Source organism: Callithrix jacchus, chromosome 1, assembly GCF_049354715.1.
Source record: "Callithrix jacchus isolate 240 chromosome 1, calJac240_pri, whole genome shotgun sequence".
Taxonomy (NCBI): Eukaryota; Metazoa; Chordata; class Mammalia; order Primates; family Cebidae; genus Callithrix; species Callithrix jacchus.
The window spans coordinates 145,735,587-145,762,162 of NC_133502.1; the positions used below are offsets into that span (position 1 = coordinate 145,735,587).

At 42.6% G+C, this 26,576-nt stretch overlaps 2 protein-coding genes across 9 annotated transcripts in view; one reads left to right on the plus strand and one right to left on the minus strand.

The window, feature by feature from the left end:
* Positions 1 to 4,747, plus strand: part of TMOD1 (tropomodulin 1) — a 93,355-nt gene extending 88,608 nt beyond the window's left edge. For both annotated transcript variants that reach the window (XM_035252780.3, XM_035252786.3), the window contains exon 10: positions 3,151 to 4,747. In XM_035252780.3, coding sequence (XP_035108671.1) covers positions 3,151 to 3,215 — 65 coding nt within the window. In that variant the 3' untranslated portion in view covers positions 3,216 to 4,747. The remainder of the gene's footprint in view (positions 1 to 3,150) is intronic.
* TSTD2 (thiosulfate sulfurtransferase like domain containing 2) lies at positions 3,589 to 26,409 on the minus strand. Of its 7 annotated transcripts, none has more exons than XM_035252728.3 (12): positions 26,294 to 26,409; positions 24,374 to 24,545; positions 23,356 to 23,444; positions 20,473 to 20,687; positions 18,779 to 19,095; positions 16,185 to 16,305; positions 12,872 to 12,997; positions 11,623 to 11,728; positions 9,298 to 9,416; positions 8,638 to 8,796; positions 7,894 to 8,032; positions 3,589 to 6,237 (listed from the first exon to the last, which is right to left on the minus strand). In XM_035252728.3, the coding sequence occupies exons 4-12, from the start codon at positions 20,635 to 20,637 to the stop codon at positions 5,939 to 5,941; spliced, it is 1,551 nt and encodes a 516-aa protein (XP_035108619.1). In that variant the 5' UTR covers positions 20,638 to 20,687; positions 23,356 to 23,444; positions 24,374 to 24,545; positions 26,294 to 26,409; the 3' UTR covers positions 3,589 to 5,938. The 7 variants fall into 7 exon arrangements, with proteins under 7 accessions (XP_035108619.1, XP_035108600.1, XP_017830393.2 ...); XM_035252709.3 differs by having other exon boundaries at positions 23,315 to 23,444; XM_017974904.4 differs by lacking the exon at positions 24,374 to 24,545.
* Positions 26,410 to 26,576: the final 167 nt, after the last annotated feature.

Sequence of the window (26,576 nt, forward strand, 5' to 3'; positions counted from 1 at the left end):
AGTTCTCACACATTGCATATCTTGGTCCCTGTTATGCTGTGTCTTTAGTTCTGATTCTTGTGCTTGGCACACAGCACTCAGTACATGCTGCTGAATATTTAAATGAATAGAAAGTGCTTTCCAAAAACATGATGGAAATGTTCAAATTTGGCAAGAAGTGGCAGAGGAGTTCAAGCAGCAGATGGAGGTTGGTCCGGACGACTGGAGAGCCCTTCTGGCTTTCACAATAAAAGGAGTCTCTGGCTCTTGTGATAAGCAGTGAGGAGTTTTTTAAAGAAAGTAAAGAGCAGACAGAATTGAAGGAGGATATTGGGAGACCCAGCTTTTACTCCCAGTTTTGTGACTTATTCATAACTTGGCAAGTTATGGAAGTAATGGAAAAAGGCAAGGACGACATTCTGAGATGATCAATCAGAATGTTCAACTTCTTGGGGGTAGAGGTGGGGGGCGGTGAAACCAAAACCCAAAGAGGACAAGAGGTTTGCCCAACGTGCCCACAGAGTTTAATGAACCAGACTTTTCAGCATCTCCACGGTAGCTGTGCAGGCATGCCCAGCAGGGCCATCCTCATTGCCTCATTGGAACCCCTCCGAAGCTTGCCTCGTCACTCCTCCAGTTAGAACCAACTGGGCTCCTGTTGCTCTCAGCCCCTTGATGTGACTCCTAAGTCTCTTAATAATAGCTGACTCCTACATGGCACTTACTGTGTCAAAGACTGTTCTGAACGCTTCCCATCTCACTAGCTCATGCAGTCCTTCTTCTCTAGACCTTCCTGTAAAATATGGATGATATTAGCAACCAGGCATCTTAACCTGGTTTGGGGAGGACTACAAGAGCTAGTGAGATGGGAAGTGTTCAGAACAGTCTCTGACACACAGTAAGTGCCATGTAAGAGTCAGCTATTATTAAGAGACTCGGGAGTCACGTCAAGGGGCTGAGAGCAATAGGAGCCCAGTTGGTTCTAACTGGAGGAGTGACAACGCAAGCTTCAGGAGGACTTGGCAAGTAATGCAAAAAGAACCACGCCCCCAGGCCCCCCCCACCCCGCCGGCTTCAAGTCATGGGGTCCTTTTTGTTTCCTCAACCATGGGCCAGGAACTTGGATTTCAGTCCTGGCTCTATTGCCAGCCCTCAGGGACCAGGGCTCCTTTCTTCTGCAGGAAGGAGCTAATCCTCCCTATGAGAATCAGCTGAGATATGTATGGATATGGAAACCCTACCCAGACAAAGCTCAATTCTATTGAGGGAGGCACTGAACTGAGGCTCAAGATGAGTCAAAAGCTTTGGTTCTAGCCGGGCATGGTGGCTCATACTTGTAACCCCAGCACTTTGGGAGGCTGAGGCAGGGGGATCCCTTAGGTCAGGAGTTCGAGACCAGCCTCACCAACATGGTGAAACTCCTGTCTCTACTAAAAACACAAAAATTAGCAGGGTGTGGTGGCGGGTGCCTGTAATCCCAGCTACTCAGGAGGCTGAGGCAGGAGAACTCCTTGAACCTGGGAGGCAAGGTTGCAATGAGCCCAATCTGGGCGACAGACTAAAACTCAATCTAAAAAATAAAAGCCTTGGTTCTGTCTGGTACTAGCTTTATTGCTTTAAGCAAGAAATATACCATCTCTGCCATACTTTCCTCATCCATAAAATGGGAATGGCAACACAAACATTCCAGCAGCGTTGAAGGGCTCCAGTGAGGCAATGAGGATGGCCCTGCTGGGCATACCTGCACAGCTCCCATGGAGATGCTGAAAAGTCTGGTTCATTAAACTCTGTGGGCACGTTGGGCAAACCTTTTGCGCTCTTTGGGTTTGAGTTTTGTCCCTCCACATCTACCCCAATAAGTTGGACAATCTAATCATCTCAGGAACTGGGCTGGCCTCACTTCCCTTATGGGTCTGCTGTCTATGCCCAGTGTCATGCACTAGCTGATTCGGTTTCTGTTGCAGCTCGTATTCATCGAACTGGTGGCTGCAGGTCTACTGCCTCAGCTCGGGAACCTGAAGACATCTAAGTATAGACAGATTTTTTTTTCCCCTCTGCAATAGCTTCCTCTGTCTGCCACACCAGCAGGCCTCTCGACTGCCACCTACTGGCTCTAGACTTCTTTGACCTTTTTCTTGTGGCTGATGAACTTGCTGCTTGGTCTTCATCTGCAGACACTATAATTAATTTCAAATCACACTCCCTTGTCACAACAAAAAGACGCCCTCCTGCCCCTCCCTGCAACCTCATCCTCCTCTAAGCTAACATCTCCAGCCTGCAACCTCCTGGCTAGTGCTTTCCTCTTTATGGCATTTAACTGCTTTTCACTTGAAAGTGTTAGCCGGGCGCAGTGGCTCACGCCTGTAATCCCAGCACTTTGGGAGGCCGAGGCGGGTGGATCACGAGGTCAAGAGATCGAGACCATCCTGGTCAACAAGGTGAAACCCCGTCTCTACTAAAAATACAAAAAATTAGCTGGGCATAGTGGCGCGTGCCTGTAGTCCCAGCTACTCAGGAGGCTGAGGCAGGAGAATTGCTTGAACCCAGGAGGCGGAGGTTGCGGTGAGCCGAGATCGCACCATTGCACTCCAGCCTCAGTAAACAAGAGCAAAACTCCATCTCAAAAAAAAAAAAAAAAAAAGAAAGTGTTGAGCTTAACTGTCTTGTCCCCAGGGAAAATGGCCAGGTTAAACATAAGGGGATACAGATACTGTTGGGTAATCTTGCTGGTGGAAACTCTAGTTTACATAGGCAGGAGGTAGACCAGGAGCTCCCAGACACGGCTGGGGGAAATGTTTCCACCTAGTTAAGACCCTAATCTCATTAAGATGACTGACTAAACCTTTAACTCTTATCTGAACTGGAGTAAAAAGGTCTTCAGCTGAGGCTTCTGTAGGCAAAGAAAATAGCCGAGCTATAAAGTGGGACTGTGTGATCAGCCATTTAGCAGGAATCTATGGATGAATCTCCACTACCACAGACCCTCATCAATAAACACTGACAAGCTGGAGGGCTGTTGTACAACTCACACATACTGTCCATTCAAAACAACAGACTTCAGACTCTGCTAACAACCCAATTAGGGCCAAGCTTCACTGTGCTTTCTCAGAGTAACAGCGTCCCTGGTCTACAGAGACAAGTGCCTTATATCTCATCTCCATTCCTTTCCAGTGAGGAAGAGGAGGCTTGCAGACCTGACTGGGCCCATCATTCCCAAGTGCCGGAGTGGTGTCTAGCGTGCGGCGGTGGAGACCATGCCTTTGAACTGGACATGTTCTACTGATGACCTGTGCTCTGCAGGGGAAACCGGAAGGCAAAACGCCGGCAGCACGAAACCCTTTTGTGGTTCAGTTCTTTATGCACTAAGGTTTTAGGATGACTAGTGGTTGTAGTTGAAAATTTTATAAAATATCGTTAATGTGAAGTTTTTCTTTAGTCACAGAAGTTCAGTCTGGTTATTATTTAAAGACTAGAAGCCCCCAAACCAGCAGATCTTACTGATTACAGTAGCAGCGACTTAGCCCCAGGAGCCCAATTTCAGTGGCCTTGCTGTGTGATGTTTCAAGTACATTTAAAATGTGTAACACGTAAATGGCATACTCTTCAATATGCTTTAGAAGTATTATGAAACACTTTATTACAAATTTGTCCTAGCTATTAGCAAACAAAACGGATTATCATTCTTTATTAACCCTCCTTGGAATCATAAAAACCTCAAGATTAATGTTACCAAATTAATTAGTAGATCAAGACACAATTTTCCCCTCAGGACAGATAGACAGACTGAAGCCACAGAACTCTGCCAGGAATCAAAGAACATGAGATTCCTTTTGCTGGATATGAGGAAATAATAGGAAAAAAACCAATGGCAAAATTTCAAGTTTCAAAAACAAACCTTTCATTACCAAGCTCAGGCAGCAAACATGTCCCTGAGTGTTCTTTAGGAACATTTGGGATTTATGTACAATTTAATACTGGAGTTAGAAGTTTTTCCTTATTGAATGCCAACCTTATGATGGATGTGAAAATCTATGGCCAAATACTTGAAAACACCTTTCTATATTGCACAGTGGGCAAATGGCTTATGTGAGGTAAGACACTAGAAGGATAAATTTCCAGTCCAACATGGCCATGGTATTTAGTAATGGTCCAGCTTAGCGACTTTGGCTTCCGATCTCATCACTTATTAGACAAATCACTGCTGATCTTATGCCTGTATATTAAGCCTCTGCAGGACAATAGTGAAGAAAACCTAGATATCAAAGAATTAGGAAATCCTGGCCAAACCACCCCAAGATGATTATACTGAAATGTATTAGTATTCTGCCAGATCCCTTTGTAACATCATGTGCATCTCTTGGGATCCAGCAAAAGTGTTAAGCCACAATGCCCTTGTGCCTTTTAATATACCACAGTGCCAGTTAAACTAGTATTTTTGTTGGCTGCTTTTGGGAGTTATTTTCATTAGTGATTTCAGCAAGTCTCAAGATAAAGGACAAGGCCAGGAACTGCAGAGCACTGAGCAGAGAGGCTGGTGATGAAAAGGCAAAGGCCTGCACACTGAACCACACGGCTGTGGGCAGTACAGGGTAACTGGAGGCGGGGCCAGGGCCTCAGCACTGTGGAAGTGTCCACTGAGGCTGCACATGGCCCAGGAGTGGGTTGCAGGGACAACCATCCCCACTTGGCTTCTCCTTAAAACACAAATGCAGCTGCATTATGCATCGCTGAAAACTGCAATATAATATTAAATCTGTTGGTCTATGTATGGCTGTGTATGTGTTTCTTGGGCCCTGTGTGACAGGAACGTGTACCTAGCACAATGGCCAGAAGACTGGGCAGCCACCATGGCAGTGCTGGATGACCTCACTAAGAATGTGTCATGTATTCCAGGTGCTGATCTATAAACTGTGGCTCAAATGTCATCGAGCTTACATGAAGCTCCCAAAGAGAACATTTAAAAGCTAACAGAGTGAGTGCTAGGGAAAGCAGAGCTATTAGAGGAAATCTCATAGAAACCAAACTAACAAAAAATGAAGAAGGCAACATCTTTAAGGCCACCTCTACCTCTATCAGATAAACTGTTGGTCTACACCAGGGGCTGGCAAACTTTTCTGTAAAAGGCCAGACAGTAAATATTTCAGATTTCACAGGCCACATAGTCTCTGTTGCAACTATTCAATTCTGCTGTAGATCATACGTAAAGGAATGGGTGTGGCTGTGCCAATAAACTGTACAGTTGACCCTCGAACAATACGGGTTTGAACTGCATGGCTGAACTTATATATGGATTTTTGTCAACCATGCACGTTGAAAATACAGTACTGACAGGATGTGAAACCTGCGTACATGGAGGGCTGATTTATCAGATTCACGGGTTCTGCAGGACCCACTGTGGAACTTGAGTATACAAGAGTTTTGGCATACTCGGGCATTCTTATAACATCCTCCATGTATACAAAAGAATGGGTATATCTACAAAAGCAGGAGGTGAGCACAATGCCACAGCTTGCAGATGTCCTCAGGCTGTCAGAGGAGAAAGAGATTAAGGGAAGATGGCAGATTACCTAAGTGGCTTGTTTTAGGAGGCCACTCCCAGGGCCACAGCTTTCACGTTTGCCACCGGGGTAGAAGGTCTGCTGCCGAGGGCAATGACTAAGAGCTCCGCTGCATGGCAGAGAAAGGGCATGCTGTGGCCGCCAGACACAGGCTCTATCCCTCAGCAGCTTTGGGATCCCACGCAGCTCACCTTTTTTCTGTGCTCTAGCATCATCCATATCAGAATGTCTCAGGTAAGTGGTAGAAAACGTGACTCCTTTTCCCCTCCCACTGTGAAGTGTAGACAGCTGCCAGCACTGAAGTTCCTGATTTCTGTTTCTGCAGCCTTGCCATTCTTTCTGTATATGGTCACCCCAAACCTACATTTATCAAGGACCTGGGAAAATGCCAAAGGTGCTGCTCACACAAGCTGTGGCCCATCCTCAGCAGTATCAGGCTCTGGCTCTGGGCTCACAGGCTGTCGCACAGGCTGTGAGAGTTCCAGAGGTATACGTGGCCGTCGGGCTGTGCACTCGCATGCCTCCTTAAAGCTGTCTTGCATAGGGCCTGAAACCTTCCTGCTCCCTTTGTCTTGACATGTGACACAACAGGCTGTGAATCCTTGTCCTTGACAGGCAGGGCAGGTCAAAATGAGCTGTCGGCACTGGGGAGTAGAGCAGAGTTTATACTGGTCCCACCGGGCTCCACAGTACGAACATTCTGGGGAAGAAGGAAAGCCCTCATTATAAACACATACATTCACTCACATGTAGACAGGCATTCCTCCCCTTAGCTGACCAGAATCTAATATATCCGGGGAAGGATTCCAAATAGTAAGTCTTCTGTCTTCTAGCAACAACCACCAACCACCACCCAAATCACCCGGCTTATTCTTCGGGAGATTACTTCAGGGAACTGTCTGCTTCCATTATTTCCTTTTTTTTCTTTTTCCCATCTAGAGAACAGGTGGTGACTAGATGGTAATGAAAGTTTCTCTCTCTCACCAGCTACTCCAAAGCTGGCCAACCACCTCCCAAACCCCCTTGTTAAGTGATCTTTTCCCCTTTGATCGTTCTGTTTTCCCATGGGGACAACACACCTAAATTCAGGCGATAACCCACCTATAATGAACATCTTCAGTCCACACCCCTCTCCCCCAGGACTGCATCTCTCCTGCAGTTGCTAGGACACTTGACCATCTGCTTCCTAAAATTCACACCATCATCTTCTCCACCTGTTTTTCCCTGATGACCTCCTGTTACCACTGATAACATCAATCTTCCTCATCTTTCCTTATCTTGCTTATCTAAGCTACCCTTGAGCCTTCTCTTTCTCCTTCACACTCACATGCAGGTACCCACCGAGTCCAGCCAATATAACCCCTATAAAATCAAATCTACTCTATTTGTTTAGAATTTATACCCCATCTAGCTCCAAAACAGATCTGAAGTAGTGATCAGTAAGACTACAAAACCACTAAAGTGAAAATAAATGCTTAGCTAATTTAAAAATTTTTTTGTAGACATGGGGTCTCATTATGCTGCCCAGGCTGGTCTCAAACTCCAGCGCTCAAATGATCCTCCCACCTTAGCCTCCCAAAGTGCTGTGATTACAGTCATGAGCCTCTCTGCCTGACCTAGAAAAATATTTTTAAATGCATAAAATATGTAAGTTTCCAAAGGAAACCAACTATATACAAATACAAAATATCAAAGTATTTTTCAAAATCTATGATATATAGTATATATATAGTAAGATATGTCATTTATTAACACATTATCAACTCTTAGTGGTGAGTCTAATAAACTATTTCCATTTTGAAGCAGTGATATAAATACTATTTTGAGATATCTGAGGCAACTGTAACATACGAAAGTACTGTGAATCCTACTGAAGACAAAGTCACAAGTACGTTAATACAACTGGTTTTGTTGCCTACATTCATAACTGAAGGAAATGCTTCATTTTAGCAAGGAGTTATTGAAAACAAAGATAGAATTATTTTCCCATCCAAATTCGCAGAACTCTTAAAATCTATGTACCAATTCCAGGTTAAGAGCCCTGAATTAGCCCAGCTCTTGGCAGGTAGACAGGCAGGCAGGCAGGCAGGCAGGGCAGGTGAGATGATCCCCATGTTAAAGGGCTTGTCCAGCTAGCAATGGTTAAGCCAGGATCCCAACACAGGCCTCCTGACTCCTGGGCTAGGGTTCTCTCTGCTCCACTGCTGGGAAAATGGTGGCACGATGTACTTATTTTCCCAGCTTATTCAGTGCTCTGTAATGAGCACTGGCCTGTTTTCCCTGTGTCATTTTTCTAGAATGGTGAACTGGTAATATGCTTCATTTCAGTTTGGGCTCTGAGCTTGTGCTGACCTACCTGACACCACATCACTGTTGTAGGACAGAGCATAGCGTTCATCAAAAACAAACAACTTCCCTTTGTAAAAGCCATCTGGAAACTCTTCCAGGTATTTGTGGATGCCACCCTTGAGTTGGAACACCTCCTTGCACACTCCCTAGGTGTGGAAAAACAACAGGAAATCTGAAGAGCCAAGAAGAGACCTGTTAAGATGCTCCACGGAGGAGCGGCGCATGGCGAGGAGTACTGACGTGGAGGACTCATGGCCGCTGCTATCAGTCAGGGGCTACTGGCTCACCCTGCGGGACAAGGGGTTAAGTAAGGCACCAACTGGACAGATCTTGCCTCCGAGGGGGATGGGTAATGACAGCAGGCAGGGCCTTCACCCTTTAGATCCTGGGAAGCCCAACTATTTCTGCTGCCCCCTAAATATAGGAAGACACCTGTTGGGACATGTAATGTTACTGAATTTGCTCTTCTCAGGATCAAGCAAAAGGATTAGGAAATGGGAGATGTTAACTAATCTCTCTCTTTTACATTTGATGAGTCTCTAAGACTGTTAAGTGTTTTTCACGTCTTGAGATTAAAAACCCTCAGATTTTGTACTTATGAAATCCATGCTGGAGCCACAGAACAGGTGAATGCATGCTTTGGCTGCCTGGGGTGGGGAGGTACTGGGGGCAGTGGACAGCTCCACACAGGCTGATGATGGAGCCGCCTCCTTCACCGCCATGCCCACAGTGGCCTGGGGTGGTTGCTCACCTTGGCTTTGAGGTAGGCTGAACCCCGCTCACAGCGGATGCCCCCGGTGCAGTACATCAGCACCTTCTTCTCTTTGAAAAGTTCTAGATTTTTGTCAACGTAGCTAGGGAAGTAACTGAATTTCCTGATGTCTGGTGCTAAGCAGCCTTGAAATCGTCCCTGTAACACAGGAGCAGCAAAAGGAAAATTATCAGAAAAACATACTTGGTAGGAACAAGGTTCTTTTTGGACCCAACAAACCCCACTTTGGCAAAGAAGCCCCTGCTAGTTCCTAATCTCATCCCCACTCTTGACCTTTCAACTTCAAGATCTGAATTTCAAACCAAGGCTGGTGGGCTGTAGGTCACCTTCCCAGGGTCCTCAGGGGAACTGGAGCGGCTGCCCAGAGGCAACTTTGCAAGATCCTTGATCCATGTCAAAGGCAGGCTCATGGGAGTAAAAAAGTATGTTATGTGCCAAGATGTCTTTAATTCATATTTTCTTAGACTCTCTCATGAGATTCTGAGTTTAAGGGCTTGCATTTCTCTGAAGCTGCTAGTACTGGGAGGAGATCCATGTGGCCACAGGTAGGCACATACAAGGTCCCCTTGGGAAATATACAACACTGTGAGAATGGTGAGATGTACCAATTCAGAGAACTTAATTCTGGTTCTTACTTACTATTTTGCTTTCATAGAAGTTTCTGCAATCAAGAAGGATAGTATCACTTTGTTCTTGATTTGCTTGAGATAAAAACTTTGCTACTTCTTTATGAAATTCACCTGGGGATAAATGGACTCCTAAAACCAAACCAAAAAATTATGTTAAAACAAAGACCAAAAAAAAAAAAGAAAACCCCAAACCCAATCACAACTGGCCCAGCCTCACTTACATGCTGCTGAGTTTCTTTCCACCCAAACCTCTTCATGATTACAGCTGTCTGAAAAGAACACTATTTGATGATCACGATGAAATAATTTAGTAATTCCAGGTATCCTCAATCGCCATCCTCCTAAAATGAGGGCTATGGAGACCTGGTAGTTTAGAAATGACTAGGCAAAGAATTGTGGATCATCATACTTGGCCTAACCCTAGTGATAAAAACCAGGTAACTGAGATCTAAATTGCCATGTAAATTTGCTGGTCCACTGTATGGTCACTAGTAGGTCAGGAAACGGCTGCTGTTCTATTGTCACTGTACATGGAGGAGCTGGGCATGTATGTGGCTGACTATAGGCTTTGTAAACTGTTCTATGTCAAAGTCAAACCCATGTTGAAGGCTAAGAACCCTGACACAGGCAGGTGTGAGCATAAAGTTATGGAAAAAATGATGGAATATATATATTTTTAATGCAAAAGGGCAAGAAGAATGTGTCTAGGTGTATGTGCATGAGAAAAAGAGAAAAGGGCAAGAGGAGACACAGAAATGACACGAGAAAGAAAGTAAAGGAGAGAAAAAGACAGGAAGGCCTGGGGGGTAGGGAGCTAGGGGAGGAATAGCAGGGGGTGGGGGGATTGGGGAGGGATAGCATTAGGGGAAATACCTAATGTAGATGATGGGGTGATGGATGCAGCAAACCACCACCATGGCTTGTGTATACCTATGTAGCAAACCTACACGATCTGCACATGTACCCCAGAACTTAAAGTATAATAAATGATTTTTTTAAAAAATACAAGGAGAAGGCTGGGCAACATAGCGAGACTATGTCTCTAAAAAAAAAAAATTAAGAATTAGCTGGCCATGGTAGTGTGTGCCTACAATCTCAGCTACTTTGGAGGCTGAGGCAAGAGGATTCCTTGAGCCCAGGAGATCAAGGCTACAGTGAGCTATAATCACATCACTGTACTCCAGCCTGGGCAAAAGAGCAAGACCCTGTCTCAAAAATACATATACAAAGGGACTAAAAAAAGAGAACCTCAGTCTCCTGGGGCTCTTTGCCTTGTAACTCTCCAGGATAGAAGTATTCCCCTATCTTTGGAAGTCCAGACATCCCAGTAGATTGCGAGGAACTTTTGGTGAATCTGCATTGAAAGGTAGCCATGCCTCATTATGGCCAGGGGCTCTGGTGACTCAGTTACCCACCACTCATGATAAAGCTTTACAGCACCAAAGGAGCCTCATTCCTCTTAGAGAGGAACCCCAACAACCAATGAAACTGCTCCGCACCAAGGAGAGATGAGAGCCCAGAGCCAGGCCAAGGAATCTGGATTAGTACCTGACTTATGGTTGTAGACTAACTAGATATTTGACAGTATATTAAGGAATTAGTTAAAATGTTTTAAGATGTGGTATAGTTTAACATCTTTTTGAACAAATTTTTATCTTTTAGCGGTATCTACTAAAAATATTTACAAATGAAATGGACTGACATTGGGATTCCCTTCAAGAAATAATCCAACATGGGAGAAAGATGAGGTATGGGTGAGAGCTGGTCATGAATCAGTTAACTGCTTAAGCTGCATGATAGGTACACAGAACTTCACTATACTATTTTCTCTACTTTTTTTAATGTTTAAAACTTTTCATAGTAAAAACTACAATAAAACCCCCTAAAAACGTGCCCAACAAATGTCTTTCAACCATTTACCATGGAGAAGATGGGGAAAGAACATTCTAGAGCACAGTGAAAACTGCTTTAGTGTTGAAAGCAACTTGCTTCCTGTAGCAAAAGGCCTACGCGCTCTATTCTGCTGATGAACTGTTTACAAGTAATAATTACACTCTTCCCAAACTGCTGTCTTTGGAAAGAGAAAACAACTACTTGCTAAACCATCACCAAGAATAATAATAAGATATGTCACTGTAAGAGGTGAGTCTTCAATTACCACAGCACCACAGAGAAACAGTCTAAGCACTGGATGCACCCAAGCGTTAGCCACCCCACAGCTGCTTTAGAGAGAACTCATGACTCCTGCTGATTACAGTGCCAAGCTTTCTTATTTGTCTCTCTATTAAGCTTTGTCCCTGTGAATTAAAGCATCATCTTCTAAAAGCAAGCATACCAGGCTTCTTGTAGGAGATCTTATTGGGGCTGATGCCCATGGGCACGATTTCTTCAAATACACCAACACGCAATTCTGGAAAACAGTGAGCTCCTCCTTTGCTGGTCTAGCCAATGAAAAACAAAACAGAATACAGTCTTCCTGTCCCATCTCCAGGTATAAGACAAGTGCCAATATAGGAATAATGGTCTGTTTTGAAATAACGATAGTTGAAGCCTTAAACTTCCAGTTAGGGCCCAGAATGTTCTAGATAATTCAATATTAATAAATACTTATTGCATACCTGCCATGTGAAGGAATGTTAAGGTGAAAAGGTGTTTCTTTAGGTATAATCATTTAATTATACAACGGAAACACCGCCAAGCAATTCTAACGTGTGATTATGCCCAGCTTTTGTTCTTTTTCCATCACTGCCAGTCTGAACACTAGCAAGGCACTTCCCATCACCTTATCACTTATTATGACTAAGTATAAAGTCACTCAAATAATGTAGCCCACCTGGAAGAGCAACAGCTTTATTTCCCCATGTGGTGTGAAGTGTTAATCATACTATTCCAGATTTACTAAAAACACTGATGTGCTGACCAGCCTGGTGGTCTCTCAAGTGAGCTAATCTGTCCAAGGCTATTAGAGTCCCAGATTGCATGAGCTATAACAACCTTCTTGTAAAAGAAGGATACTGAGGTCTAGAGAGGGAATTAGCTGGTTCAAGATCACATGGTGACTCAATGGAATAATGGGGACAAGCATGCTCCTTCTATTGCACTGTCTCGTAACCTAAAGGGAAAAGCATATTTAAAGGGGAAAGGGGACCAGTAATCTCCTATCTGTAATCTCAGCACTATGGGAGATTGAGACAGGAGAACTGCTTGAACCCAAGAGTTCAAGACCAGCCTGGACAACATAGTGAGACCCTATTTCTACAAAAAATTTAAAAATTAGCCAGACATGGTGGTGTGCACCTATGGTCCTAGCTACATGGGAGGATCACCTGAGTCCAGGGACGTCAAGGCTGCAGTGAGCTGTGATCACGCCACTGCACTCCAGCCTGGGTGACACAGCAAGACTCTGTCAAAAAACTTAACAAAACAACTCCCCCCACCCAAATCCCAAAAAACACAGAAAAAATAAAGGGGAAAGGGTATTTACTTGGCACTGCTTATTTCTCTACTTTGAACTCCTCTTCAATAACATGCATTGAGGCAGAAGCTGATGGCTCTAGATCCATTTTATTTTCATTTTCTCTCACCTTAAAATCATCTTTACACAGATCATCCTTAAACAATGGGAAGGAAAGCATGACTTCCACATAGAGTCTGGTAGCCAGTTTGCTTCCACCAACTGTTCCATTGATTCCTTCTGTAGCAATTCGAATCTGAGACAAGATGGTAAGAAAGAGAACACAGACGGTTCTTAGCTTAGTTACCTTTCTAAGGAAGAACGAGAGGCTCATGTGTGTCAGTGAGTTTAACAGGAAAAGCAGAGATGCTGCTGAGGACACCAAAGTGCTGTTGGACAAAGATATCTGTGTTTTTTTATTTTAAACTTTTAAGTTCAGGGGTACAAGTGCAGATTTTCTCTGTAGGTAAAATTGTGTCATGGGGGTTTGTTGTGAAGATTTATTTTCCTCCCCGGGCATTAAGCTTAGTACCCCTTAGTTATGTTTCCCGATCCTCTCTCTCCTCCCATCCTCTACCTTCCAAAAGGCCCCAGTGTTTGTTGTTCCCCTCTATGTGCCCATGTGTTCTCATTATTTAGCTCCCACGTATAAGTGAAAATATGCAATATTTGGTTTTCTGCTCCTGCGTTAATTTGCTAAGGGTAATGGCCTCCAGCTCCATCCATGTCTCCACAAAGGACATGATTTTGTTCTTTTTTATAGCTGTATAGTATTCCCACATTTTCTTTATCCAGTACCACATTTTCTTTATCCAGTTTATCACTGATGGACATTTAGGTTGATTTCATGTCTTTGCTACTGCAAACAGTGCTGCAATGAACATATGCGTGCATATGTCTTTGTAATAGAACGATTTATATTCTTTTGGTTACATACCCAGTAATGGGATTACTGGGTTGAATGCTATTTCTATCTTTAGGTCTTTGAGGAACCACCACATTGTCTTCCACAATGGTTGAGCTAATTTATACTCCTACCTACAGTATATAAGCATTTTGTTTTCTCCATAACCTCACCAGCATCTGTTATTGTTTGACTTTTTAATAATACCATTCTGACTGGTGTGAGATGGATACCTGCTTCTTTTTTAAGACAGAGTCTTGTTTTGTTGCCCAGGCTGGAGTACAGTGGCACAGCTCACTAAAACCTCCACCTCCTGGGTTCAAGCGATTCTCCTAGCTCAGACTCCCAAGTAGCTGGGATTACAGGCATGCACCACCAAGCCCAGCTAATCTTTGTATTTTCAATAGAGACAGAGTTTCACCATGTTGGCCAGGCTGGTCTTGAACTCCTGGCCTCAAGTGATCTACCCACCTTGGTCTCCCAAAGTTCTGGGATTACAGGAATGAACCATTGTGTCCAGCTGGATATCTGTATTTTTCTAAATGGCATAGCCTACAGTTCAGATGAACTATTTTGTTTCATGTGTGCTGAACAAGAGAATGTGAATAAAACTCCTGGAAAGCCCCATTTCCTATGGAGCCACAATGGTCCAACAGCCAAAGAAGTGAATTCTGAGCTTAATCTAAATCCAGGTAGCATAACAGAGTCCTCTACAGAGGTCAGCAGATCTAGGATTAAGATTAAGCTCTGCCACTAACTTGCATGTAGCTGTGAGAAAGTTAATTGACTTCTCTGAACCCTTATTTCTTTATGTGAATAAATAGGGAAAAGAGCACCAGAAATGAAAAGAACTGCTGAGGACATACTATCGAAATCCTAAAGCACAGAGCAATCTGAGAGCAGAGAGTATATGTGAGCATGTATCTCTGCACGGTGTTTGGAGGACACCACTGCAAACCTATCCACTAGAATACAAGTTCTGCATGGGTATGTGTCTGTTTTGCTCACTGGTATATCCCCCAGAACAGTGCCTGCCACATAGTAGGCCCTCAATACATGTTTGCTGAGTAAATGAATGTGCATCCATATTTGGGGCTCTTTGGTACCTCAAACCCTGATTCTCTCTGAAATGCTCCCCTGGTTAGCGGACATTGGAGCCTGGGGTAAGGCCCTGCCTTAAGGGACAATGCTCTGGGTGCCCTGCAGAGTTGGTTGTTTTGGTACTACAAAATCCTGTGGATGAGTTTAAAGATGGCTCTCTAAAGAAAAGTGCTAGCAAGCGCAGCACATGTGGCATCATAGCACTTTCTGGAAAAGCAGATGATTTAATCCAAGGTCCTATATTGTTCTAGTCATATAACACCGTTATCTACCAGTACTTTATAATTCAAAAATGTTTAATGGCTGCCCTTTTTGGGGTCCAGAGAAGACACTTGGGTTGATTCCTCACTTGATCAATTCTTTAGGGTATGGATATAAAACAAGATTCATGGCACAAGCCAATGACAACTCATTGGTAGTGGTATATAATTTAAAACTTTGAAAGTTAACATAACAGACACAGACATATGGATGTGTGAAATGTAATCAGAGAATATTTTAGAAAAATAAAACCAAAAAAAATAAAAACCATCAATAACCCTACATGCCTAGACAATTTTACTAACATTTTGGTATACATAACCTTCCATCTTTATACACAAACTTCTGGTTTTGGCATGAACATGAATTAATTCCTTCATTCTACATTCTCTAAATATCTTCTGAGGATCTGCTATATGCTAAGCTCTGTTCTAGTACTGAGAATATATCAATTAATTAAGACCAAAGTTCCTGTCCTCATGAAGGTTATAAATGAAGATTACACTTTCAGGTAGTAATAAATTCTTTGAAAAGCAGAAAGGGATAGAACGTGATGAGATCTGAAGAGGACTACCTCAGACTAGAGCTCTAAGGAGACAATATGTGAGCAGAGATCTGAAGTGGGGCATGTGCCATGTGAAAGTGCAGGGGATGAGCACTCTAGAGAGGAAGGAAACAGCAAATGTCAATACCCTGAGCTGGTAAATGACCCTGGCACGTTCTAGGAAAATTAAGAAGCAACTTGGAATCATACCTCTATGTGCTATAAAATGTTTTTCCAGTTAATATATCATGAATATTTCCCTATACCAGGAAACAGCAAATTATCCTTGTTTTCCATATACTTTTAGTCAACCAGAGCCATACAATTCTTTCACATATTATCTATAGTTACACACATGGTATAATAATATTGTATAATTTTTTGTGCAAAGCCTAAAATATCTACTATCTGGTTCTTCAAGAAAAAGTTTGCTGACTCCTGGTTTATACCAGTAAATATGCTTAAAAAAATACCATGTTAATAGCTAATATTCTACTTAAATTCCCAAAAGAATTTCCCTAATTTCTAAAAACTTAACAGTGAATCTTTTTTATAACGAGCACAGCATTTGCAATCCAAGGTTGGCAGGCAAGATGAATCCAGTTGAGGAGGGAGTATAGGAGTAGGTGTTACCTTGCCTGTGAGGTGCAGGTGCTGACACAGAGCTGTCTGCCAGGCACAGATCCAATGGGGATCCTGCAGGTCATGGTAGCAGTAATAAAGGAGCACTTCCCCTTCTTCACTGCCCTGGCCACTATAAAATGAAAATCCGAGGCAAAGACCATTTGAGTCACTGGCATAAAGAAGTCACAATTCATAAAGCACACTCAGGCAGTCTGAGGGAAGGCTAAGATGAAGACACTCATGCCTGCCTTTGCTCTGATTATCGTTCTCCTCCTGAAATGAAAAGCAATTTCCTTTTATATTTGCTGTACAGAAGACAGTATCTGTACCAAACTTACTTTACAAAAGTGAGTTTACTTTGGTCCCTCATTTAATGGTCATATCCAAGAGACAGGTATTAGTAACTCCAATTCATAGACAAGTTAGAAATTTGGTTCCATTCTGGCTTATCCTCTCATATAAGGAAGGATCTGTATGAATCATCATACAAAAAAGTTTCACTTCTATTTTTTCTTATATTTATTTAATTTTTAAATTTAAAAAAAAATTTTTTCCCCTATGGTATTTCAGGATCACTTACGTTTTTTCTTATAACCCTTTCTATGATACAGGTTATTATTATCCCCATTTTATAGCTGAATAAACTGAGGCCAATTCCTCACAAATGAGATAGCCAGAAAGTGATAGCAAGGACCTGAATGCCAGTCTTCTGACATCAGAATCTATGCTCTTTCTCTACTGCACTGTGCTGTCTTAAACCAACTAGCTGTGAAACCTGGGCAGGTCTTTTCATCACTTCTGGGCCTTAGTTTCCTCATCTGTAAAATGAGAATGCAAATAAATTATATTTTCCAAAGTGTGTTATGAAGCTGCTCTATAAAGTCACGTTTGGAAACCCTGTAGACAGCATCTCCCTCCTTAAGAATCACAGCAAAAGCCTCTTAATCTATTAAAGGCTCTGAGAAGTCTTGCAGTAACAACAGTTTGATTGAGTGCTTCCCAAATTTGTCTTTCATAACCATTTTTTCAATATCTTGTTAGCAGCCTCTAAAACTAGTGTTCCACAGAACATATTTTAGGGAATGCTACTGTACAGGACAATTAAAGTCCTCTCCAGCTCTGGAGTCTGAGTCTCTCATCAACAGCCTCATCATATTGCAGGGCCTAGTCTCCTCCATGAAACCTTCTTGCCTATTTCAGATCCTATTTTCCTTTCTCTAAGCTCCTTTAACAAATTAGTCTCTGTACCATACAATTCAACTGGTAATTATATAACCTGTTTTGTATCATCTGCTAATCTGTCTCATGTGTCTTTTTCTTTGTTACTCTAACCAGTAAGTAAATTCCCTGAAGAGTGGGGCCATAATGAAATGGAATGGCCATATCTGTGTAGCACACTGTAGTTCACAAGAGCTCATTCTATCACCATCCTATATAATCCATTCTGCAGTACTGGGAGGAAGGCAAGGCAGGGATTGTTACTCCAATTTTAGAGGTGAGGAAATGAAGGTACGGAAAATTTTAGTGAATAGCTCAAGTGTGACTCCTACTTCAATTTGCTTTCTAACTTTCTGCTTTCCAATAAGCAAAGGGAATGTGGCACTGAGTAGTAATGACAAAAATTTATCATATTTGGACTACAGTTGACCCATGAGCAACATGGGTTTGAACTGTGCAAGTCCACTTATTTGCAGATCTTTTTTTGCCTCTAGCACTCATGAGGCAATAAGACCAAAATCTCTTCCTCCTCAGCCTACTCAATGTAAGGGTCACAAGGGTGAAGATCTTTATGATGAGCCACTTCCACTGAAAGAATAGTAAATATATATTACAATTTTCTTTTTCTTACCCCAGCCCCGGGGCTGGAGTGCAGTGGTGTGATCTTGGCTCACTGCAACTTCTGCCTCCCAGGTTCAAATGATTCTCCTGCCTCAGCCTCCCGAGTAGCTGGGATTACAGGCACCTGCCACTACACCCAGCTAATTTTTTGTATTTTTTTGTAGAGACGGGGTTTTACCATGTTGGCCAGGCTGGTCTCAAACTCCTGACCTCGTGATTTGCCTGCCTTGGCCTCCCAAAGTGTTGGGATTACAGGCATGAGCCACCACACATGGCCCAGGTCTGGCTATTTTCACTCAGCATAAGGATTTTCTCATTTACCCATATATGTTCTTGCATATTAGCAGTTTATAGCATTTCATTGTCATGCAGTATTCTTATGGGACTATACCAGTTTATTCATTCTCTTGTTGATGGATAATTATAGTTGTTTCCAGTTTTTTGTTACTATGAATACAACTGCTATGAGCATTCTTGTACAAGGCCTTCTGTGGACATGTTTTTATTGCTGTTGGCATTATACCCAGGCGTGGGCCACAGGGACAATGCATGTTTAAGAAACTGCCAAACACTTTTCTAAAGTGGTTGTGCCATATTACATTCCCTCCAGCAGTGACCGGGTGTTCCAGTTGTTCCACATCCTCATTCACATTTGGCAGAGTTAGTCTTTCTCACTTTGGCCATTTTAATGGGTGAACTGTAGTATCTCATTGTGGTTGGAAAAATACTTTAAATCAAACCAAAATACAGAATGAAAATCTTACCTTATCAGCTCATCAGGGTTAAAGCAGCTTATATCAGGGAGCCAAGCAGACACTTCATGGCTATGTGGAAGGCACTCTTTTAGAGAGTTCTTTTCATCTGAAGATGAAAGACTCTTTGAGGTGCTCAATGTCACAGCCAGTTGCTTTAAAATAGAAGCTGTCTGGTGATAAACTTCATCAGCATGTTGTGTTGCCACATGTCTATGGATGCTGGTTCTGTCTGTGAATAGTTGCTGACAGCATTTCCACAATTCTTCTTTACATTCAAAACTCCTTTTTGTTGGAACTTCTTTGGTTTTGACAAAAAGAGCAAAGGCCTGCAATTAGATTACAAACACAAACACTGTTAAATAACCTTAAGTTTACGGCCAATAGAAGTCTCAGTGAGATTCCTTATATTATCTTTCCACAGGGGTTTCCAGTTTTATGTCCCATTATGCTATACAATTCTCTGAAGAGTAACACTTCTCTTATTAGTAAGCTTTAGAAGGGACTATTAGAGAAATTAAGACTAGGCTTTATATTAAGGAGGTTAAATAACTCTCAGCATCATAATTTTATTCTCAGGAATCAGTTACAGTGGAATATACATAATACAGTTTGGCCTAAAATATTACAAATAACACTATCAGTTATTTTCAAAAGGAAAATGGAAAGTAAATTATGGAGTATGCTTACCATGGAATATTAAGCAGCCAGTTTTAAGTTATATGGAAAAAGATTTATGATATAATAATGTTAAGTGAAAAAAACTGGATAAAATTTGCTTATGCAATATAATCTCAACCACATTAAAAAAGTACATTGAAAAAGACTGGGAAGAAATGTACCAAAATGTTTTCTTTCTTGGAAAATAATATTACTGTTTTTATAAAAATTACTTATGCTTATTGTAAAACAAACAAAATTCTCTTAACCAGTTGCCACCTGATGAACATTTATTATAAGCAATGCTGAATGAGCTTCCATGCATCCTCTTTCTATATCTTTAACCATCTATATAGGATATCTAAAATAAAAATTGAGGGGTCAAAAAGCATGAAATTTTAATCTGTAATAGTGACTTCCCAGAAAAATGTGCCAATTTATACTCTAACCAGAAAAGCATGTGGGTGCCATCTTATCCACAGCCTTACTAAGTACTTTTTATCATCAATATTTTGATAATACTTTTTATCATCAATATTTTTAATGTTGGTCCAAATAAAAGGCAAAAGAAATGCTATTTTTTTAAATGTCTTTGATTAGTAGTAATGTTGAATACTTTTTCCTATTTATTCTATTTTTTTTTCTGGCTTGCCCGTTCACATCTGTTGACTATTTTTCCATTACGGCATTCATCTTTTTACTGATGTGTAAGTGTTTTTAGTGATCTTTGTTGATCATAGTTACCAACTTTTTCTTCACTTGTCATTTGGTTTTCAACTTTGTTTATAGTGTTTTTTGACCTGGGAGTGGGGAATAAAATCTAACCCATCTGTCTAGGATCCACCCTCGTCAAGTACTCCACCATGACTATTCCAGGGCCACACCTTGCCTATGATTCCCTTTTGCCTGAGATGGAAATAACATCACTGGTTAATGTCCTTGACTAGACCTTACCTTGAGCTGGAAAGAAACCTTGGTAAGCTACTTCCAGATGTATCTGCATTAACCATACATACATGATCATGAAACATTCATAGGAATTCTACCTTTTTCTTTGCAAACGAGTATTTTTTCTTCATACTGCCATCTAACTCTGCTTTGAGGCTACTGCTGGGATTAATAAGACTTGTATCTTTTAAATCCAAGTCAGAAAATCTTAAATTGCAGGTCTCCAGGTCATCTTCTTGGTCTGGTGAAGTGGAAGAAGGCATCTGGTTTGGTTCCAACAGTGAGGCAGAGATTCCTTTCAGTTAAATACCTCCTAGAATATAAATAAGAAAGAAACAGCCATGTTAGTCTTTGATTACTTCTTGAATATGAAGCTAATCAATCATGCAAATCAGCATGGGCAAAGTAGCCCAAGCTATCCATTCATTCACTTACTAAATTGATAGTATTTACTTAACAACGACTCTTAAGTCAAGCACTATTCTACGCACTGGTCATATAGCAGTAAACAAAAGAGAAAAAGTTTCTGCCTGCGTAGAGTTTACATTCTAGTGGGGTGAAGTAGACAAGTGGATAAACTGATTTTTTATTTTTAAAATCAGATGGTGAAAAGGTTGTAAAGAATAATCAGCAGGGTAGGGAGGCAGTGATGGAGGGGCCCTTTGAACACAGAGAGTAGGAAAAGCCTTTCTGCAGTAATAGCATTCAGGCAGAAACCTGAATTAGGGAGTAAGCCAGGCAGACAATAGGGTAAATAATACCAGAAAAGCATCTAGTACAACCCAAATCAATCAAGCTGTGTGCCAGTACTTTCAGTTATAAACACTTTCTTCTTTTTGCCCTCTAATTTCAGAGCTGTGCAAATTTCCTTCTTTAGATAAGAGCCCCACTGTAATGAGCCCGAAGAAAGGTCAAAATCACTACTGTGGCTAAATCTCGTCAAAATGGACACACTACAACCATCATACTGCACTGGTTCTTTCGTAAAGCAAAGGTTACAGGTGACAAGCACTAAGAGGCACACTGAGAAAAAGCATGGGCTTTGGTTTGTGGTGCAGCAGTTTGTCAAGCATGTGAACGTGGGCAAGCTACTTAAGGTTTCTGAGTTCTAAATCTCTCATGTGGAAATTGGGCATGGCAGTATCTACCCTGCAGCACTGTACTGTGGACTGGAAAGAAATAATATATAGTGTCTGGCACATACTAGGGTTCAATGAATGGTAATATTTTAGTTTAATGCTGTACTTCAAATTTAACATTAAAAATTTCTTTAAAATTTAGCTGTGACAGACTATATTTTCCAAAAATGGCTCCAGCAGTATTTCTGATCCATTTCCCTAAGCCTAGGCAGGTTTGTTAACTGCTCCCAAAAATAAAGTGTGATGGAAGCAATGCTGTATGACTGAGGTTGGGTCACTATGCTGTGAGTAAGCCAATCCAACACATGCAAAGACCACACCCAAAAAACCAGGTGGAGGGGAACAGAGGCCTTTAGTTGACAGCCAGCATCAACCACGAGACCCTTCAGATTTCAGACTGGCCTCTGAGCTGAGAGCAGAGACAAGGTATCCCTGTTGTGCTCTATCCAAATTCCTGCCCCAAAGCATAACAAATGGTTATTTCAGGTTACTAGTGAACTGGCAAAGTTAGTATCTTGAGGATAATGTTGAAGGAGGCAATACTGAGGCGGACACTCTTGGTTCTGAAAACAGTAACATGCAGAGAGGTCCTAAGCTCCACAAGAGGGAGCAGAAAAAGTGTGCCAGTAAGAATGAGAAAAAGGAAGGTGTGAGACAATGGTGAAGAACTTTGCCAATTCACAACACTGCCTATGGGGTACCTCAACCAGGTGAAGGCAAACGAGGAGCAGTTTATGAGTTAGGGAACACTCGCTGCTTAAAAATGCTGGATGGGACTGATGGAGACTAAACACACACAGACACACAAACACGCACCACCAACTTTCCTATTAAGGACCTTTGTTTCTCGGATTCATAAACTAAGATGTCACTTGCACCACATAAAATGCTTTTGAATCAGCTAAGTGGTGCTTTAATAGAACTCAAAATGAGCTTTGTTATAGGGGTAAGGCAAGGTGATACAGATTTATTAAAACCAAATTCTACTTGTATTTGAAAGTGAAAGAGACTTGGTAAAGAAATACTACCTTCTTTAGCGTCTCTTTCCTTTCTCATGAAAATGTCTTTCATATAAAGTTCTACTGAAAAGAGTACATTTCTGTCTCTACACAAATCTATAGGCCTTCCAGGCAGAAGAAAAATAAGTAGAAGAATCTCATTCAACACACTTCCTCCATGCTCAAAGCTGTTTTATTGTAAAGATAGAGAAAGTGTGTATATCATTTCCAAATTAGAATTCATTCAGCAAATATTTATGGAGGGTCTTCTAGGTTCGGGCATTGTTCTAGAAACAGACAACTTATTTACCTATAAAGGCAGTGCATTTGAGAGGTAACATGGTCGAAAGGAATTACTATCCAATCTGATCCCATCTCCTGCATCTTTCCCAATCTCCCTCTATATGACCTGATGGTTAAAGAGGTCTGTCCCAATATTTATGTTTTCAGCCTCTTTTGTTTCCCTTGCTTTTCCATCTCTCCTCTTTCCCTCCCCATATGCTTACTATGTATATCAAGACTGAGCTCAAGGGTCACCTTTCACTTACGTCTTGTCTGCTACCCTCATGCCACTGCTTCCTTTGAAGACCTGAAAAACTTAGTTTCCCTATACTCTAGGCCCATCTCTGACTATGCTCCCCATTCCCCATCACATTTCCTACTCTGGCCACACTGGACCATGCCCAGTTCCACAAATGAGCCATGTTCTTTCCTGACTCAAGGTCTCCACACCTGAGTGTGGGATACCTTTTCCACCACCCCAAAATGATCTCCCCATACTCGACATCTTTTTTTAGTCTCACCGTATTTTGATTTATGTAAACTGAACTGTTATTTGCAGCACCTCTGCTATGTGCCGGGCATGTGGAATAGTCCTGGGAATGCGGCTATAAATGAAACAGTTGACGTCCCTGCACTCTCGGAGTTTGTATTCTGGTAAAGAGAGACATTAAGTAAGTAAATAAGAAAAAAACAGGAAAATACAAGCTAGGGATAAGGGCCCCTGCTTCTCAGTTTCCTTTGCTGGATATTCCTTATCACCCCAACCTCTAAATGGAGCATGATTTTTTTTTTTTTTTTTTTGAGACAGGATCTCACTCTATTGCCTAGGCTGGAGTGCAGAGGCACAGTCTTGGCTCACTGTAACTAACCTCTACCTCCTGGGTTCAGGCAATTCTTGTGCCTCAGCCACCCAAGAAGCTGGAATTACACAACTGCAACACCAAACCAGGCTAATTTGTATATTTTTAGTAGAGACGGGGTTTCACCATGTTGGCCACACTGGTCTCAAACTCCTGGCCTCAAGTGACCCGCTCCCTTCAGCCTCCCAAAGTACTGGGATTATAGGCATGAGCCACTGTGCCGGCTCTATACTTACCCCATAGGTGATCTCATCTAATTCCAAGGACTTAAAACTGTATTTGCCTCAAAATAATTAGGAGAAAGAAGGTAATATCAGTGAAACCAGACTACCCATGAGTTAAGAATTACTGAAGTTGATGATGAGTACATGGGGATTCATCATACAATTTTCCCTACTTCTATAAATATTTGCCTACTCCTTATTTTCTCACACTATCAATTACTTGTTCAGGAAATTCTATCAGCTTTGCTTTTTTTTTTTTCTTTGAGAAGGAGTCTCATTCTGTCCCCAGGCTGGAGTGCAGGGGCGTGATCTCGGCTCACTGCAACCTCCACCTCCCAGGTTCAAGCGATTTCTCTGCCTGCCTCAGCTCCCGAGTAGCTGGGACTACAGGTGCATGCCACCATGCCCAGCTAATTTTTGTATTTTTTTAAGTAGAGAGGGGTTTCACTATGTTGGCCAGGATGGCCTCAATCTTGTGACCTCGTGATCCACCTACCTCAGCCTCTTGAAGTACTGGGATTGCAGGCGTGAGCCACCATACCAGGCCAGCTTTACTTCTGAAGTACAATCCAATCAGATCACTTTGCACCACCATCTTTACTAACACCTTAGTTCAAGCTACCATAATTTGTAGCTTGAATCACTGCAACAGCCAAACTATCTTCCTCCTATGGAAGCCAGAGAAGTAACTATTAAAAAATAAGTCAGATTGGCTCTGCACAGTGGCTCATGCCTGTAATCCCAGCATTTTGGGAGGCTGGGGGGTGGGGGGGGTCACTTGAGGCCAGGAGTTCGAGATCAGCCTGGCCAACATGGTGAAACCCCATTTCTACTAAATATACACAAATTAGCCTGGTGTGGTGGTGAATGTCTGTAATTCCAGCTACTTGGGTGCCTGAGGCATGAGAATTGTTTGAACCCAGGAGGCAGAGGTTACAATGAGCCAAGACTGTGCCACTGCACACTCCAGCCTGGGCAACAGGGTGAGACCCTGTCTCCACAAAAAAAAAAAAAAAAAAAAAAAAAAAATCATACTCCAATGACTTCTCAATTTACTCGGATAATGTCCAAAGTCCTTACAGAGCAACTTCCCCCTACCTCTTTAATCTTATCTACTACTCTCTGTGGCTCATTACCTATGATGGCACTGTTTGTGGCTATTCTTGAATGGGTCATTAGAATATCAGCGCCAAGAGAGCAGGGGTTTTCCTTTGTTCATCTCTACATCCTCAGCATTCAGAACTCTGCCTGGCACCTAGGAGGTGCTAAATGCTAAGAAATACAATATTCGTTGAATGAAATAAAACAGCGATTGGGTAACCAAAGAAGGCCTCACTAAGGACCTGATAATTGAGCTGAGACCTAAGTGACCAAGAGCCAGTCACGCAGATTTAGAACCAGAGACCTTCAGGTAAAAGAAATAGTATAAGTTCCTAAAAGCTTGACATACTAGAAGAACAGAAAGAGTGGTTGGAGCATGGTGAGGAGAGCTAGAACCCCATAGGCCATGGTATGGAGTTTGCAATGGAAAGTCGTAAAACACTTTTTTTTTTTTTTAAAAAAAACAGGGTCTCACTTTGCCACCCAGGCTTGAGTGCAGTGGTGCAATCACGACTTACTTCATTCTCGATCTCTTGGGTTCAAGGGATCCTCCCACTTCGGCCGTCTACTCTCCCCCTGAGTAACTGGGACTACAGACGCTAAACACTAGGGCCGGCTATTTTTTTCTTTTTTGTAAAGACGGGGTTCGCCTCGTTGCCCAGGTGGGTCTTGAACTCCTGGGCTCAAGAGATCCGCCCGCCTCAGCCTCCCAAAGTGTTGGGATTACAGGCGTTAGCTACCGCGCCCGGCCCTCACAGGAGTCTTTTAAACAAAGCAGTAACACGATCTGATTCTGGATTTGTGTTGAAAGCAGAGCACGCAGGGTTTACAAATAATTGTTATGTAAAAAGTGAGGGAAAAGAACTAAGACTCCCTAAACTTTTGGATTAAGCAGCCGATCGATGACGTAATTTACTGAAATAAGACTGAAAGAGAATTAGTCCGAGAGAGTGAAATTTCAGATGGCCATGGACAAAGTAGTTAGGTAAGCCAGTATGGTGCTCAGAAAGACATCAGAGGAGGGAATATTCACACACAGGCATATAGGCACCCAATAATCCTTGAAGACAGATGACCAAAAATCATTTGTTCCTTCTTAAGCAAACACTTAGGTAAAATGACGGCAAGCCGGCAAGCCAGGAGCAGCAGGTAGCAGCAAGATCGCGTCAGGACCGGCCTTTCCATCCCAGGGGGCGGCACGTGCGGCACCGCCTCCCGCCCAGGCCCCACCCCGCGTGCACAGCTTGGCCCAACCTCTCCGCCCACTTTTCCCAAGGCGGCAAAAGCCGGAAAGTGGGAGTAGATGAGCACATACCCGCCAGTCCTGATCCTTTCTTAGGTCTCTCTTCCCTGCACCATCTCCACTTAGCAATTGTCACTGCTTACTGCCCTCGAGTCTGGCCCCCGCCGCATGTTTGGGTAGAAAAGCTCGCTCGTGACGTCACCAAGCTCCGGAAGTCTCCTGGACGTCGGCGCAAGGGCCGCCGGGAAAACCATTGAGACGCCCCGAACGACCGGCCTGAACGGAGGCGGGGACTAGAGCGGCCGCCGGCACCACTTGCCTTCAGACGTACGACGACCTTGGCCCGGGGGCTCTG

Bases quoted from the DNA above. Each gene is read 5' to 3' on its own strand.
- TSTD2 (XM_002743112.6), bottom strand. From the start codon at position 20,637: ATGCCTTCTTCCACTTCACCAGACCAAGAAGATGACCTGGAGACCTGC. The intron at 9,417-11,622 runs GTATGCTTGCTT...GTTTGGTTTTAG, and splicing joins GATCTCCTACAAGAAGCCTG to GAGTCCATTTATCCCCAGGT. The intron at 8,033-8,637 runs GTGAGCAACCAC...TTCCACACCTAG, and splicing joins CAGCCTACCTCAAAGCCAAG to GGAGTGTGCAAGGAGGTGTT.